At 51.5% G+C, this 17614-nt stretch overlaps 2 protein-coding genes across 2 annotated transcripts in view; one reads left to right on the plus strand and one right to left on the minus strand.

Annotated features, from left to right (window-relative positions):
- Positions 1-331: 331 nt before the first annotated feature.
- The window catches only part of LOC144488353 (polyamine-transporting ATPase 13A3-like), a gene marked incomplete at its 5' end in the record, with an annotated part of 87157 nt that continues 69874 nt past the window's right edge, over positions 332-17614 (plus strand). The window contains 6 exons of the mRNA XM_078206401.1: positions 332-505; positions 2596-2781; positions 7553-7704; positions 9830-9899; positions 10459-10593; positions 10690-10762. Of these exons, the coding sequence (XP_078062527.1) occupies positions 332-505; positions 2596-2781; positions 7553-7704; positions 9830-9899; positions 10459-10593; positions 10690-10762 (790 nt within the window). The remainder of the gene's footprint in view (positions 506-2595; positions 2782-7552; positions 7705-9829; positions 9900-10458; positions 10594-10689; positions 10763-17614) is intronic.
- LOC144488352 (uncharacterized) lies at positions 11295-16709 on the minus strand (the record flags this gene model as incomplete). The annotated part of the gene is made up of 6 exons (XM_078206400.1): positions 11295-11534; positions 11643-11690; positions 12291-12338; positions 13443-13490; positions 15168-15506; positions 16653-16709. Coding segments are annotated over 6 exons (780 nt in total), but the record flags the coding sequence as incomplete, so codon positions are not given.

Genomic DNA, 17614 nt, shown 5'->3' on the forward strand with positions numbered 1-17614 from the left:
TGCTAATCCCCCGAATACAAAGGGGCAATTTAGCACGGCCAAATCAACCGAACCCGCACGGTCTTTCGGACTGTGGGAGGAAACCGGAGCACCCGGAGGAAACCCACGCAGACGCTGGGGGGGAGAACGTGCAGACTCCGCACAGACAGTGACCCGAGCCGGGAATCGAACCCGGGTCCCTGGCGCTGTGAGGCGGCAGCGCTAACCCACTGTGCCAGCCAAACCACAGTTGGCTATGAGGCGGAGGGCGTATTATGGTCAGGCGCTATCCGGCCGGATCTGGTTCGCTCCTGACTCTCTCTCTCTCTCTCTCTGCTCCGTCTTCCCGCAGGAAGTGGCGGGTTACCAGCTATGCTGGTGGAAGCTGGGCCTGGTCGGCGTGGGGACCCTGTGCAGCGGTGGCCTCCTGCTTCTCTTCCTCTACTGGATGCCGGAATGGAGCGTCAAGTGCATGTGCAAGGAAGTCTCGCTGGAAGAGGCAACAGTGCTGCTACTTTGGACCACGGTAAGGACCCAACGGTGGGGCCCACGGCTGAGGGAGAAGAAAGATCCAGGGAGGGTTTTCTCCTTTCGGAGATATTAACTCTGAAAGGAAATTGACATTTATTCCTCAATCCACCTCATTGAAACATTATCTGGCCATTGTTGGAGCTTGCTGGGAGTAAATTGGCTGCCATGGATTAGACTGCCACCTATAGCCACTCAGCGGTATTACAGGTTGGGTGTAGAGCGCCCTCTAGAGCTGGTCAATGGTCATGTCTCCTCATCAATAGGTCAACACCCAAGGGTGCAACGACTGCCACCATCTGTCCCGAGAATGGGGTTTTGTCGCATTAGGGGGGAGGCTGATATATTTTGGGAGGAAAAGCAGGGCAGGGAAATATTGCGCCTACTTTCGGAAGGATGTCAAGGAATTGGAGAGAAGGTGTGGACAAAGACTCCTGAGAATGCGTTCCAGGAACGGACATCTTCAGCAACGTTGGGGGATTGGTCACATTGTTTTTCTTGGCCCACAGAAGGTTGGGAGGGGATTTGATAGGAGTCTACAAAATCACGGAATCCCGACAGTGCAGAAGAGGCCATTTCATAGAATCATAGAAACCCTACAGCACAGAAAGAGGCCATTCGGCCCAGCGAGTCTGCACCGACCACAATCCCACCCAGGCCCTACCCCCATATCCCTACATATTTTACCCACTAACCTACGCATCCCAGGACACTAAGGGGCAATTTTTAGCATGGCCAATCAACCTAACCCGCACATCTTTGGACTGTGGGAGGAAACCGGAGCACCCGGAGGAAACCCACGCAGACACGAGGAGAATGTGCAAACTCCACACAGACAGTGACCCGAGCCGGGAATCGAACCCAGGTCCCTGGAGCTGTGAAGCAGCAGTGCTAACCACTGTGCTACCGTGCCACCCTTCCATCGAGTCTGCACTGACTGTGATTATTTTATCCAGGTCCTATCCCATAGCCCCACACATTTCCCACGGCCAATCTGCCTAACTGACACATCTTTGGACAATTTGGGCAATTTAGCATGGCCAATCCGCCTAACCTGAACACATCTTTGGACACTAAGGGACAATTTAGCATGGCCAATCCACCTAACCTGCACATCTTTGGACACTATGGGGCAATTTAGCATGGCCAATCCACTTAACCTGCACATCTTTGGACACTATGGGGCAATTTAGCATGGCCAATCCACCTAACCTGCACATCTTTGGACACTATGGGACAATTTAGCATGGCCAATCCACCTAACCTGCACATCTTTGGACACTAAGGGGCAATTTAGCATGGCCGATCCACCTAACCTACACATCTTTGGACACTAAGGGGCAATTTAGCATGGCCAATCCACTTAGCCTGCACATCTTTGGACACTATGGGGCAATTTAGCATGGCCAATCCACCCAACCTGCACATCTTTGGACACTATGGGGCAATTTAGCATGGCCAATCCACTTAACCTGCACATCTTTGGACACTATGGGGCAATTTAGCATGGCCAATCCACCTAACCTGCACATCTTTGGACACTAAGGGGCAATTTAGCACGGCCAATCCACCTAACCTGCACATCTTTGGACACTAAGGGGCAATTTAGCACGGCCAATCCACCTAACCTGCACATCTTTGGACTGTGGGAGGAAACCGGAGCACCCGGAGGAAACCCACGCAGGCACGGGGAGAACGTGCAGACTTCACACAGACAGTGACCCAAGGCTGGGAATCGAACCCGGGTCCCTGGCGCTGTGAGGCAGCAGTGCTAACCCACTGTGCCACCTTCGCGAGAGGCCCGGTCAGACACGGGCCGAAATTGTTGCTGTTGATGGACAGGTCGAGAGCCGGAGGTTGTCGCTTTGACACAGCTGACACAACGGCGGCACGAGGGCAACCTTTCACACAGTGAAGGGTCAGCACTGCCTGAGCCTGCGGTGGAGGCAGATTCAATCGTGGCTTCCCAAACTGAGGCGCTCTTGCAGAGGGTTAGCACAGCCATGACTGGCCAAATGGCCTCCTCCTGTCCTGCGAGCCTTCTGGCGATTTCTGTGACTGACGGGGATTTCTTTCAACCACCTGCAGGACGAGTTCCGCACTTGCTTCCGGGTCAGAGTGCATTTCATGGAGGCTCCGGGCTACGAGCCCCTGGGCGCGCTGTTCCCCGGACGTAGCGAGGAGCCCGCGTACACTCCGACCACCCTCGTGATCGAGCACCCGGAGTGCAAGAAGGATCTACTGCCCGAGACTCCAGACGTGGAACAAGTTCAGGTCAAACAGCGGAGGGTTCTTTTTTGTTTTCTGTCCCTTGTATGTTGTTACGAGACTGTCACATTTGATTTGATTTAATATTGTCACATGTATTGGGATACAGTGAAAAGTATTGTTTCTTGCGCACTATACAGACAAAGCATACCGTTCATAGAGTACATAGGGGAGAAGGATTTGATTTATTATTGTCACATGTACTGGGATACAGTGAAAAGTATTGTTTCTTGCGCACTGTACAGACAAAGCATACCGTTCATAGAGTACATAGGGGAGAAGGATTTGATTTATTATTGTCACATGTACTGGGATACAGTGAAAAGTATTGTTTCTTGCGCGCTATACAGACAAAGCATACTGTTCATAGAGTACATAGGGGAGAAGGATTTGATTTATTATTGTCACATGTATTGGGATGCAGTGAAAAGTATTGTTTCTTGCGCGCTGTACAGACAAAGCATACCATTCATAGAGTACATAGGGGAGAAGGATTTGATTTATTATTGTCACATGTATTGGGATGCAGTGAAAAGTATTGTTTCTTGCGCGCTATACAGACAAAGCATACCGTTCATAGAGAAGGAAAGGAGAGAGTGCAGAATGTAGTGTTACAGTCATAGCTAGGGTGCAGAGACAGATCAACTTAATGCGAGGTAGGTCCATTCAAAAGTCTGACAGCAGCAGGGAAGAAGCTGTTCTTGAGTCGGTCGGTGCGTGACCTCAGACTTTTGTATCTTTTTCCCGACGGAAGAAAGTGGAAGAGAGAATGTCCGGGGTGCGTGTGGGTCCTTGATTATGCTGGCTGCTTTTCCCCAAGGCAGCGGGAAGTGTAGACAGAGTCAATGGATGGGAGGCTGGTTTGCGTGATGGATTGGGCTACATTCATGACCCTTGGTAGTTCCTTGCGGCCTTGGGCAGGGCAGGAGCCAGACCAAGCTGTGATACACCCAGAAAGTTGTTTTCTTGTTGTGGTTAAAACTATCGTTCCCCTCAAGTAGCCAGGCAGAGTGGTTTTGGATGATTTATTACTGAAGTTATAGAACTCTGACTGAACCTCCAAGTCATGGGTGTGGAGACGCCGGTGTTGGACTGGGGTAAACACAGTAAGAAGTTTAACAACACCAGGTTAAAGTCCAACAGGTTTATTTGGTCACAAAAGCCACAAGCTTTCGGAGCCTTAAGCCCCTTCTTCAGGTGAGTGGGAATTCTGTTCACTGTTCATACAGAACTCCCACTCAGAATTCCTACTCACCTGAAGAAGGGGCTTAAGGCTCCGAAAGCTTGTGTGGCTTTTGCTACCAAGTAAACCTGTTGGACTTTAACCTGGTGTTGTTAAACTTCTTACTGTGTAAACCTCCAGAGTGCCGGATTCAGCAATACCCCAGCAATTATAGTTTCAAATTCGAGTACAAGTAATTAGCATCTACCAATCAAAGTATAGGAGTTATCTCTATCCACTCACAGTTATTGATTAAGGTTACATCATGCATAGGCGAGGGTACAGTTGTCCAGTTATAACCTGTGCATGTTACATCATCAAGCAATGACGTCCGTATCTCTGACCAATGGTGTATCATCCTCCCATTGTTCCTTGTTCTCACGGGCAGGCATGGGCTGCAGCTGCACATTGTTCTGTTGACTGGGCCTTGACTCTTCTCTGGGTCTGCTTCAAAGAACAAAGAACAGTACAGCACAGGAAACAGGCCCTTCGGCCCTCCAAACCTGTGCCGCTCCTTGGTCCAACTAGACCAATCGTTTGTATCCCTCCATTCCCAGGCTGCTCATGTGACTATCCAGGTAAGTCTTAAACGATGTCAGCGTGCCTGCCTCCACCACCCTACTTGGCAGCGCATTCTAGGCCCCCACCACCCTCTGTGTAAAAAACGTCCCTCTGATGTCTGAGTTATACTTCGCCCCTCTCAGCTTGAGCCCGTGACCCCTCGTGATCGTCACCTCCGACCTGGGAAAAAGCTTCCCACTGTTCACCCTATCTATACCCTTCATAATCTTGTACACCTCTATTAGATCTCCCCTCATTCTCCGTCTTTCCAAGGAGAACAACCCCAGTCTACCCAATCTCTCCTCATAGCTAAGACCCTCCATACCAGGCAACATCCTGGTAAACCTTCTCTGCACTCTCTCCAATGCCTCCACGTCCTTCTGGTAGTGCGGCGACCAGAACTGGACGCAGTACTCCAAATGTGGCCTAACCAGCGTTCTATACAGCTGCATCATCAGACTCCAGCTTTTATACTCTATACCCCGTCCTATAAAGGCAAGCATACCATATGCCTTCTTCACCACCTGTGTTGCCACCTTCAAGGATTTGTGGACTTGCACACCTAGGTCCCTCTGTGTTTCTATACTCCTGATGACTCTGCCATTTATTGTATAACTCCTCCCTACATTATTTCTTCCAAAATGCATCACTTCGCATTTATCCAGATTAAACTCCATCTGCCACCTCTCCGCCCAATTTTCCAGCCTATCTATATCCTGCTGTATTGCCCGACAATGCTCTTCGCTATCCGCAATTCCAGCTTCAATCGAGATCTGTGGTTTTCACGTAGCTTTCCCTGTGTGACTGAGAAACGGCATGCAGCTGATGTGATTTTTACACTTGTGAGTTGGTTAACCCTTTCGTATGTCCTGATATCGGCCCCCTGAGCGGTCTGGACAGGGTTGTGTATCGAGCAGACGTGTCTTACCAGGATGTGGACTAAGGGAGCCATCTCGTAATGGCTCCGTCCTACATTACAGTGACGTTCCGCAGTACGGACAGCTCGGTTTGATGGGGGGGGCCGTCCTTCCCGTCATCCGGTTTGACGCACAAAATGAGCAGGAAAATCCCATCGGGCAACTGTGTCCCCCCCCCCCTCGCACAATGCCTGGAGCAGCACAAATAGTTTATTTATCTGTGTCTGTGGCAGATCACCGTACCCAGACCCTCTCCCCTATCCCCATAACCCTGCACATTTCCCATGGCTAATCCCACTCACCGACACATCTTTAGACACGAAGGGGCAATTTAGCATGGCCAATACACCTAACCCGTACATCTTTGGACAGTAAGGGGCAATTTAGCATGGTCAATCCACCTAACCCACACATCTTTGGACACTAAGGGGCAATTTAGCATGGCCAATCCACCTAACCTACACATCTTTGGACACTAAGGGACAATTTAGCATGGTCAATCCACCTAACCCACACATCTTTGGACACTAAGGGGCAATTTAGCATGGCCAATCCACCTAACCTACACAACTTTGGACACTAAGGGGCAATTAGCATGGCCAATCCACCTAACCTACACATCTTTGGACACTAAGGGACAATTTAGCATGGCCAATCCACCTAACCCGCACATCTTTGGACACTAAGGAGCAATTTAGCATGGCCAATCCACCTAACCCGTACATGTTTGGACACTAAGGGGCAATTTAGCACGGCCAATCCACCTAACCCACACATCTTTGGACACTAAGGGACAATTTAGCATGGCCAATCCACCTAACCCGCACATCTTTGGACACTAAGGAGCAATTTAGCATGGCCAATCCACCTAACCCGTACATGTTTGGACACTAAGGGGCAATTTAGCATGGCCAATCCACCTAACCTACACATCTTTGGACACTAAGGGACAATTTAGCATGGCCAATCCACCTAACCCGCACATCTTTGGACACTAAGGGACAATTTAGCATGGTCAATCCACCTAACCTGTACATGTTTGGACACTAAGGGGCAATTTAGCATGGCCAATCCACCTAACCCACACATCTTTGGACACTAAGGGGCAATTTAGCATGGCCAATCCACCTAACCTACACATCTTTGGACACTAAGGGACAATTTAGCATGGCCAATCCACCTAACCCGCACATCTTTGGACACTAAGGGACAATTTAGCATGGCCAATCCACCTAACCCGCACATCTTTGGACACTAAGGAGCAATTTAGCATGGCCAATCCACCTAACCCGTACATGTTTGGACACTAAGGGGCAATTTAGCATGGCCAATCCACCTAACCTACACATCTTTGGACACTAAGGGACAATTTAGCATGGCCAATCCACCTAACCCGCACATCTTTGGACACTAAGGGGCAATTTAGCATGGCCAATCCACCTAACCCACACATCTTTGGACACTAAGGAGCAATTTAGCATGGCCAATCCACCTAACCCGTACATGTTTGGACACTAAGGGGCAATTTAGCATGGCCAATCCACCTAACCCACACATCTTTGGACACTAAGGGACAATTTAGCATGGCCAATCCACCTAACCCGCACATCTTTGGACACTAAGGGGCAATTTAGCATGGCCAATCCACCTAACCCACACATCTTTGGACACTAAGGAGCAATTTAGCATGGCCAATCCACCTAACCCGTACATGTTTGGACACTAAGGGGCAATTTAGCATGGCCAATCCACCTAACCTGCGCATCTTTGGACTGTGGGAGGAAACCGGAGCACCCGGAGGAAACCCATGCAGACACAGAGAACTCCACACAGGCGGTGACCCAAGGCCGGGAATCGAACCCGGGTCCCTGGCGCTGTGAAGCAGCAGTGCTAACCCACTGTGTCACCGTCTGGCACACGTGAGCCTGGCTGCGAAGGGGGCCCCGAGGGCGAGTTGCCGAATGCTGCTGGGACCATCGGGAGAGACGGTGAAAGCGTATGACTGGGCAAAGGTTAAGTTCTGACCCCTCCCCCGCCGACCCTAATGTCTGTCTATCTCTCTCTCTCTCGCCACCAGGTTCGTTTTTTCGTCCACCAGAACGTGAAGTACATGTGGAACCCGCAAGGTCAGGCGTTCCGCAGACTGGTCGCGCTGGAGGAAGGGATTCCGTGCTCTGTGCTCCACGCCCGTTACAGCAACGGGCTTCCGGCAACCAGCAAGGAGTATCGGTACGGGTTCAGTGTGCTGGGTCGGGGCACCGACTCAGGCAGGGGGCTCGGGAGGGTGCGCTGGGCCAGGGGTTGCGGATTAGCTGGAATGTTCACTCTGCAACAGCACCTATTTCCAAGGGTGCTTCACAGGAGGAAGATATCAGCTAAAATTACACAGCTAAGCCATACACAAGGCTATATTTGGACAGGTGTCTAGATGTTTGGTTGAGAACAGCTGACAAAGACCAGGGGCGGCACGGTGACACAGCGGGTTAGCACTGCTGCCTCACAGCGCCAGGGACCTGGATTCGATTCCCGGCTTGGGTTTCTGTTTGTGTGGAGTCTGCACGTTCTCCCCTGTGTCTGCATGCGTTTCCCCCAGGTGCTCTGGTTTCCTCCCACAGTCAAAAGATGTGCAGGTTAGGTGGATTGGCCATGCTAAATTGTCCCTTAGTGTCCAAAGATGTGCAGGTTAGGTGGATTGGCCATGCTAAATTGTCCCTTAGTGTCCAAAGATGTGCAGGTTAGGTGGACTGGTCATGCAAAGTTGCCCCTTAGTGTCCAAAGATGTGCAGGTTGGGTGGATTGGCCGTGCTAAATTGCCCCTTACTGTCCAAAGATGTGTAGGCTAGGCGGACTGGCCATGCTAAATTGTCCCTTAGTGTCCAAAGATGTGCAGGTTAGGTGGATTGGCCATACTAAATTACCCCTTAGTATCCAAAGATGTGCAGGTAAGGTGGATTGGACATGCTAAATTGTCCCTTAGTGTCCAAAGATGTGCAGGTTAGGTGGATTGGCCATGCTAAATTGTCCCTTAGTGTCCAAAGATGTGCAGGTTAGGTGGATTGGACATGCTAAATTGTCCCTTAGTGTCCAAAGATGTGCAGGTTAGGTGGATTGGCCATGCTAAATTGTCCCTTAGTGTCCAAAGATGTGTAGGTTAGGTGGATTGGCCATGCTAAGTTGTCCCTTAGTGTCCAAAGATGTGCAGGTTAGGTGGATTGGCCATGCTAAGTTGTCCTTTAAAGTCAGGGGGATTAGCGGGATAAATATGTGGAGCTATGGGGATAGGGCCTGGGGTGGGATTGTTGTTGATGCAGACTCGATGGGCTGAATGGCCTCCTGTACTGTAGTGATTCGATGATTCTATGTTCTTTCCATGACTGACTTCACAAAGGAAAGGCGGTGAGGTTTAAGTTGAGATTGAGAATTCCGCAGTTTCAGATCTCAGACCCTGAAGATCCGGCCACCCAGGGCGCAGCGATAGCGATTGGGAAATGTGCTTTGATTTGATTTATTATTGTTCCACGTATTGGGATACAGTGAAAAGTATTGTTTCTTGTGCGCTATACAGACAAAGCATACCGTTCATAGAGTACATAGGGGAGAAGGATTTGATTTGATTTATTATTGTCACATGTATTGGGATACAGTGAAAAGTATTGTTTCTTGCACGCTATACAGACAAAGCATACCGTTCATAGAGAAGGAAAGGAGAGAGTGCAGAATGTAGTGTTACAGTCATAGCTAGGGTGCAGAGAAAGATCAACTTAACGCGAGGTCGGTCCATTCAAAAGTCTGACAGCAGCAGGGAAGAAGCTGTTCTTGAGTCGGTCGGTGAGTGTCCTCAGACTTTTGTATCTTTTCCCCGACGGAAGAAGGTGGAAGAGAGAATGTCCGGGGGTGCGTGGGGTCCTTGATTATGCCGGCTGCTTTTCCCCGAGGCAGCGGGAAGTGTAGACATAGAACATAGTCAATGGAGGAGTGCAGAGATCTGGGAAGGTTGTAGGGCTGGAGGAGTTCACAGAGGGAGGATGGGAGGGCGTGTCCGTTGAGGGATTTGAAAGTCAAGATCGGAAAAGGAAGCGATAGAATTGAAGCGTTGCTTAATGGGGGAGCTGGTGAGCAGGGGGTGAGGGCTGGATAGGGTACTCTCCGTCCTCAGGCAATCCCTCGGGATTGGGGATGACTTCTACTCCAGCTCAGTGGGCTCTGACAAGGCCGTTGTCCCAATCAGAAGACAGGGAGGAAAATGGATACATATCCATGTCAACCTTGCTGCTTTTATCAAATTATAACCCGGCTTGCCTCCAACCTCTTGACCGTTTTTTCTGTCTCTCTCTCCCTCCCACCCCCACTGCAGGAAACTCTTTTACGGAGAGAATCAGATTGACGTGAAAGTGCCTTCAATCCCTCGACTCCTGGTGAAGGAGGTAAGGCCCCCGGGTGACAAAACCTTGTCCCTCTGTGGTGAGGGGTGAGGGGCGGGGGTGCGGGGGGAAGGCAACTGGCCCGTGAGCCCGATATGTGAGGAGGAGTGAGAGGCAATGTTTGTTCAGTGTCGATGCTGATTCAATGGATAAACCGTGTAGAGGGAGCTTTACTCTGTATCTAACCCCGTGCTGTACCTGTCCTGGGAGTGTTTGATGGGGGACAGTGTAGAGGGAGCTTTACTCTGTATCTAACCCCGTGCTGTACCTGTCCTGGGAGTGTTTGATGGGGGACAGTGTAGAGGGAGCTTTACTCTGTATCCAACCCCGTGCTGTACCTGTCCTGGGAGTGTTTGATGGGGGGCAGTGTAGAGGGAGCTTTACTCTGTATCTAACCCCGTGCTGTACCTGTCCTGGGAGTGTTTGATGGGGACAGTGTAGAGGGAGCTTTACTCTGTATCTAACCCCGTGCTGTACCTGTCCTGGGAGTGTTTGATGGGGGGACAGTGTAGAGGGAGCTTTACTCCGTATCTAACCGGCTTTGTACTCACATTTTCTGTAGGTGCTGAATCCATTCTACATTTTCCAAGTCTTCAGTGTGATCCTCTGGTCCTTTGACGACTATTATCTGTACGCCTCCGCCATAGTCTTCATGTCCGTCGTCTCCATCTGCACCTCTCTGTACACCATGAGAAAGGTAAGGGATCCCCCAATCCGTGCCCAGTTGGCAGTAAAACTTGGCCCAGCCGCCGTGTTAACCTTACCCTCCGACCTCTCTGTTTTGCCTCCTCAGCAATACGTCCTCCTACACGACATGGTGGCAGCCCACAACGTGGTCCGAGTGAGCGTTTACCGCAAAAACAATGGTGAGTCAGCCTGTTGTACAGACTCTCTGTCTCTCTCGCTCTCTGTCTCTCTCGCTCTCTGTCTCTCTCGCTCTCTGTCTCTCTCGCTCTCTGTCTCTCTCGCTCTCTGTCTCTCGCTCTCTCTGTCTCTCGCTCTCTCTGTCTCTCGCTCTCTGTCTCTCGATCTCTCTGTCTCTCGGTCTCTGTCTCTCTCGCTCTCTGTCTCTCTCGCTCTCTGTCTCTCTCGCTCTCTGTCTCTCGCTCTCTGTCTCTCGCTCTCTGTCTCTCTCGCTCTCTGTCTCTCGCTCTCTGTCTCTCGCTCTCTGTCTCTCGCTCTCTCTGTCTCTCGCTCTCTCTGTCTCTCGCTCTCTCTGTCTCTCGCTCTCTGTGTCTCTCGCTCTCTGTGTCTCTCGCTCTCTGTGTCTCTCGCTCTCTGTGTCTCTCGCTCTCTGTCTCTCGCTCTCTGTCTCTCGCTCTCTGTCTCTCGCTCTCTGTCTCTCGCTCTCTGTCTCTCGCTCTCTGTCTCTCGCTCTCTGTCTCTCGCTCTCTGTCTCTCGCTCTCTGTCTCTCGCTCTCTGTCTCTCGCTCTCTCTGTCTCTCGCTCTCTCTGTCTCTCGCTCTCTCTGTCTCTCGCTCTCTGTCTCTCTCGCTCTCTGTCTCTCGCTCTCTGTCTCTCGCTCTCTGTCTCTCGCTCTCTGTCTCTCGCTCTCTGTCTCTCGCTCTCTGTCTCTCGCTCTCTGTCTCTCGCTCTCTGTCTCTCTCGCTCTCTCTGTCTCTCGCTCTCTCTGTCTCTCGCTCTCTCTGTCTCTCGCTCTCTCTGTCTCTCGCTCTCTCTGTCTCTCGCTCTCTCTGTCTCTCGCTCTCTCTGTCTCTCGCTCTCTCTGTCTCTCGCTCTCTCTGTCTCTCGCTCTCTCTGTCTCTCGCTCTCTCTGTCTCTCGCTCTCTCTGTCTCTCGCTCTCTCTGTCTCTCGCTCTCTCTGTCTCTCGCTCTCTCTGTCTCTCTCGCTCTCTGTCTCTCGCTCTCTGTCTCTCGCTCTCTGTCTCTCGCTCTCTGTCTCTCGCTCTCTGTCTCTCGCTCTCTGTCTCTCGCTCTCTGTCTCTCGCTCTCTGTCTCTCTCGCTCTCTGTCTCTCGCTCTCTGTCTCTCGCTCTCTGTCTCTCGCTCTCTGTCTCTCGCTCTCTGTCTCTCGCTCTCTGTCTCTCGCTCTCTGTCTCTCGCTCTCTGTCTCTCGCTCTCTGTCTCTCGCTCTCTGTCTCTCGCTCTCTGTCTCTCGCTCTCTGTCTCTCGCTCTCTGTCTCTCGCTCTCTGTCTCTCGCTCTCTCTGTCTCTCGCTCTCTCTGTCTCTCGCTCTCTCTGTCTCTCGCTCTCTCTGTCTCTCGCTCTCTCTGTCTCTCGCTCTCTCTGTCTCTCGCTCTCTCTGTCTCTCGCTCTCTCTGTCTCTCGCTCTCTCTGTCTCTCGCTCTCTCTGTCTCTCGCTCTCTCTGTCTCTCGCTCTCTCTGTCTCTCGCTCTCTCTGTCTCTCGCTCTCTCTGTCTCTCGCTCTCTCTGTCTCTCGCTCTCTCTGTCTCTCGCTCTCTCTGTCTCTCGCTCTCTCTGTCTCTCGCTCTCTCTGTCTCTCGCTCTCTCTGTCTCTCGCTCTCTCTGTCTCTCGCTCTCTCTGTCTCTCGCTCTCTCTGTCTCTCGCTCTCTCTGTCTCTCGCTCTCTCTGTCTCTCGCTCTCTCTGTCTCTCGCTCTCTCTGTCTCTCGCTCTCTCTGTCTCTCGCTCTCTCTGTCTCTCGCTCTCTCTGTCTCTCGCTCTCTCTGTCTCTCGCTCTCTCTGTCTCTCGCTCTCTCTGTCTCTCGCTCTCTCTGTCTCTCGCTCTCTCTGTCTCTCGCTCTCTCTGTCTCTCGCTCTCTCTGTCTCTCGCTCTCTCTGTCTCTCGCTCTCTCTGTCTCTCGCTCTCTCTGTCTCTCGCTCTCTCTGTCTCTCGCTCTCTCTGTCTCTCGCTCTCTCTGTCTCTCGCTCTCTCTGTCTCTCGCTCTCTCTGTCTCTCGCTCTCTCTGTCTCTCGCTCTCTCTGTCTCTCGCTCTCTCTGTCTCTCGCTCTCTCTGTCTCTCGCTCTCTCTGTCTCTCGCTCTCTCTGTCTCTCGCTCTCTCTGTCTCTCGCTCTCTCTGTCTCTCGCTCTCTCTGTCTCTCGCTCTCTCTGTCTCTCGCTCTCTCTGTCTCTCGCTCTCTCTGTCTCTCGCTCTCTCTGTCTCTCGCTCTCTCTGTCTCTCGCTCTCTCTGTCTCTCGCTCTCTCTGTCTCTCGCTCTCTCTGTCTCTCGCTCTCTCTGTCTCTCGCTCTCTCTGTCTCTCGCTCTCTCTGTCTCTCGCTCTCTCTGTCTCTCGCTCTCTCTGTCTCTCGCTCTCTCTGTCTCTCGCTCTCTCTGTCTCTCGCTCTCTCTGTCTCTCGCTCTCTCTGTCTCTCGCTCTCTCTGTCTCTCGCTCTCTCTGTCTCTCGCTCTCTCTGTCTCTCGCTCTCTCTGTCTCTCGCTCTCTCTGTCTCTCGCTCTCTCTGTCTCTCGCTCTCTCTGTCTCTCGCTCTCTCTGTCTCTCGCTCTCTCTGTCTCTCGCTCTCTCTGTCTCTCGCTCTCTCTGTCTCTCGCTCTCTCTGTCTCTCGCTCTCTCTGTCTCTCGCTCTCTCTGTCTCTCGCTCTCTCTGTCTCTCGCTCTCTCTGTCTCTCGCTCTCTCTGTCTCTCGCTCTCTCTGTCTCTCGCTCTCTCTGTCTCTCGCTCTCTCTGTCTCTCGCTCTCTCTGTCTCTCGCTCTCTCTGTCTCTCGCTCTCTCTGTCTCTCGCTCTCTCTGTCTCTCGCTCTCTCTGTCTCTCGCTCTCTCTGTCTCTCGCTCTCTCTGTCTCTCGCTCTCTCTGTCTCTCGCTCTCTCTGTCTCTCGCTCTCTCTGTCTCTCGCTCTCTCTGTCTCTCGCTCTCTCTGTCTCTCGCTCTCTGGATCTTTCTGGATCTCTCTGTCTCTCTCTGGATCTCTCTGGATCTCTCTGGATCTCTCTGGATCTCTCTGGATCTCTCTGGATCTCTCTGGATCTCTCTGGATCTCTCTGGATCTCTCTGGATCTCTCTGGATCTCTCTGGATCTCTCTGGATCTCTCTGGATCTCTCTGTCTCTCTCTGGATCGCTCTGTCTCTCTCTGGATCGCTCTGTCTCTCTCTGGATCGCTCTGGATCGCTCTGTCTCTCTCTCTGGATCGCTCTCTCTCTCTCTGGATCGCTCTCTCTCTCTCTGGATCGCTCTCTCTCTCTCTGGATCGCTCTCTCTCTCTCTGGATCGCTCTCTCTCTCTGGATCGCACTCTCTCTCTCTGGATCGCACTCTCTCTCTCTGGATCGCTCTCTCTCTCTCTGGATCGCTCTCTCTCTCTCTGGATCGCTCTCTCTCTCTCTGGATCGCTCTCTCTCTCTCTGGATCGCTCTCTCTCTCTGGATCGCTCTCTCTCTCTCTGGATCGCTCTCTCTCTCTCTGGATCGCTCTCTCTCTCTCTGGATCGCTCTCTCTCTCTCTGGATCGCTCTCTCTCTCTCTGGATCGCTCTCTCTCTGGAGCTCTCTCTCTGGAGCTCTCTCTCTGGATCTCTCTCTCTGGATCTCTCTCTCTGTCTGGATCTCTCTCTCTGTCTGGATCTCGATCTCTGTCTGGATCTCGATCTCTGTCTGGATCTCGATCTCTGTCTGGATCTCGATCTCTGTCTGGATCTCGATCTCTGTCTGGATCTCGATCTCTGTCTGGATCTCGATCTCTGTCTGGATCTCGATCTCTGTCTGGATCTCGATCTCTGTCTGGATCTCGATCTCTGTCTGGATCTCGATCTCTGTCTGGATCTCGATCTCTGTCTGGATCTCGATCTCTGTCTGGATCTCGATCTCTGTCTGGATCTCGATCTCTGTCTGGATCTCGATCTCTGTCTGTGTCTGGATCTCGATCTCTGTCTGGATCTCGATCTCTGTCTGGATCTCGATCTCTGTCTGGATCTCGATCTCTGTCTGGATCTCGATCTCTCTCTGGATCCCGATCTCTCTCTGGATCCCGATCTCTCTCTGGATCCCGATCTCTCTCTGGATCCCGATCTCTCTCTGGATCCCGATCTCTCTCTGGATCCCGATCTCTCTCTGGATCCCGATCTCTCTCTGGATCTCGATCTCTCTCTGGATCTCGATCCCTCTCTGGATCTCGATCTCTCTCTGGATCTCGATCTCTCTCTGGATCTCGATCTCTCTCTGGATCTCGATCTCTCTCTGGATCTCGATCTCTCTCTGGATCTCGATCTCTCTCTGGATCTCGATCTCTCTCTGGATCTCGATCTCTCTCTGGATCTCGATCTCTCTCTGGATCTCGATCTCTCTCTGGATCTCGATCTCTGTCTGGATCTCGATCTCTGTCTGGATCTCGATCTCTGTCTGGATCTCGATCTCTGTCTGGATCTCGATCTCTGTCTGGATCTCGATCTCTGTCTGGATCTCGATCTCTGTCTGGATCTCGATCTCTGTCTGGATCTCGATCTCTGTCTGGATCTCGATCTCTGTCTGGATCTCGATCTCTGTCTGGATCTCGATCTCTGTCTGGATCTCGATCTCTGTCTGGATCTCGATCTCTGTCTGGATCTCGATCTCTGTCTGGATCTCGATCTCTGTCTGGATCTCGATCTCTCTCTGGATCTCGATCTCTCTCTGGATCTCGATCTCTCTCTGGATCTCGATCTCTCTCTGGATCTCGATCTCTCTCTGGATCTCGATCTCTCTCAGGATCTCGATCTCTCTCTGGATCTCGATCTCTCTCGATCTCTCTCGATCTCTCTCGATCTCTCTCGATCTCTCTCGATCTCTCTCGATCTCTCTCGATCTCTCTCGATCTCTCTCGATCTCTCTCTCTCTCTCGATCTCTCTCTCTCGATCTCTCTCTCTCTCTCGATCTCTCTCTCTCTCTCGATCTCTCTCTCTCTCGATCTCTCTCTCTCTCTCGATCTCTCTCTCTCTCTCGATCTCTCTCTCTCGATCTCTCTCTCTCTCTCTATCTCTCTCTCTCTCTCGATTTCTCTCTCTCTCGATCTCTCTCTCTCTCTCGATCTCTCTCTCGATCTCTCTCTCGATCTCTCTCGATCTCTCTCTCTCTCTCGATCTCTCTCTCTCTCTCGATCTCTCTCTCTCTCTCGATCTCTCTCTCTCTCTCGATCTCTCTCTCTCTCGATCTCTCTCTCTCTCTCGATCTCTCTCTCTCTCTCGATCTCTCTCTCTCTCTCGATCTCTCTCTCTCTCTCGATCTCTCTCGATCTCTCTCGAGATCTCTCGAGATCTCTCGAGATCTCTCTCTTGATCTCTCTCTCGATCTCTCTCTCGATCTCTCTCTCTCTCTCGATCTCTCTCTCTCTCTCTCAATCACTCTCTCTCTCGATCTCTCGATCTCTCTCGCTCTCTCTCTCTCTCGATCTCTCTCTCTCTCTCGATCTCTCTCTCTCTCTCGATCTCTCTCTCTCTCTCGACCTCTCTCTCTCGACCTCTCTCTCGACCTCTCTCTCGACCTCTCTCTCGATCTCTCTCTCGATCTCTCTCTCGATCTCTCTCTCGATCTCTCTCTCGATCTCTCTCTCGATCTCTCTCTCGATCTCTCTCTCGATCTCTCTCTCGATCTCTCTCTCGATCTCTCTCTCGACCTCTCTCTCGACCTCTCTCTCGATCTCTCTCTCGATCTCTCTCTCGATCTCTCTCTCGATCTCTCTCGATCTCTCTCTCGATCTCTCTCTCGATCTCTCTCTCGATCTCTCTCTCGATCTCTCTCTCGATCTCTCTCTCGATCTCTCTCTCGATCTCTCTCTCGATCTCTCTCTCGATCTCTCTCTCGATCTCTCTCTCGATCTCTCTCTCGATCTCTCTCTCGACCTCTCTCTCGATCTCTCTCTCGATCTCTCTCTCGATCTCTCTCTCGATCTCTCTCTCGATCTCTCTCTCGATCTCTCTCTCGATCTCTCTCTCGATCTCTCTCTCGATCTCTCTCTCGATCTCTCTCTCGATCTCTCTCTCGATCTCTCTCTCGATCTCTCTCTCGATCTCTCTCTCGATCTCTCTCTCGATCTCTCTCTCGATCTCTCTCTCGATCTCTCTCTCGATCTCTCTCTCGATCTCTCTCTCGATCTCTCTCTCGATCTCTCTCTCTCGATCTCGATCTCTCTCGATCTCGATCTCTCTCGATCTCGATCTCTCTCGATCTCGATCTCGATCTCTCTCGATCTCGATCTCTCTCTCTCTCGATCTCTCTCTCTCTCGATCTCTCTCTCTCTCGATCTCTCTCTCTCTCGATCTCTCTCTCTCTCGATCTCTCTCTCTCTCGATCTCTCTCTCTCTCGATCTCTCTCTCTCTCGATCTCTCTCTCTCTCGATCTCTCTCTCTCTCGATCTCTCTCTCTCTCGATCTCTCTCTCTCTCGATCTCTCTCTCTCTCGATCTCTCTCTCTCTCGATCTCTCTCTCTCTCGATCTCTCTCTCTCGATCTCTCTCTCTCGATCTCTCTCTCTCGATCTCTCTCTCTCGATCTCTCTCTCTCGATCTCTCTCTCTCGATCTCTCTCTCTCGATCTCTCTCTCTCGATCTCTCTCTCTCGATCTCTCTCTCTCGATCTCTCTCTCTCGAGCTCTCTCTCTCTCTCGATCTCTCTCTCTCTCTCGATCTCTCTCTCTCGATCTCTCTCTCTCGATCTCTCTCTCTCGATCTCTCTCTCTCGATCTCTCTCTCTCGATCTCTCTCTCTCGATCTCTCTCTCTCGATCTCTCTCTCTCGATCTCTCTCTCTCGATCTCTCTCTCTCGATCTCTCTCTCTCGATCTCTCTCTCTCGATCTCTCTCTCTCGATCT

The sequence above is a fragment of the Mustelus asterias genome, unplaced genomic scaffold (assembly GCF_964213995.1).
Source record: "Mustelus asterias unplaced genomic scaffold, sMusAst1.hap1.1 HAP1_SCAFFOLD_1487, whole genome shotgun sequence".
In the NCBI taxonomy this organism is placed as follows: domain Eukaryota; kingdom Metazoa; phylum Chordata; class Chondrichthyes; order Carcharhiniformes; family Triakidae; genus Mustelus; species Mustelus asterias.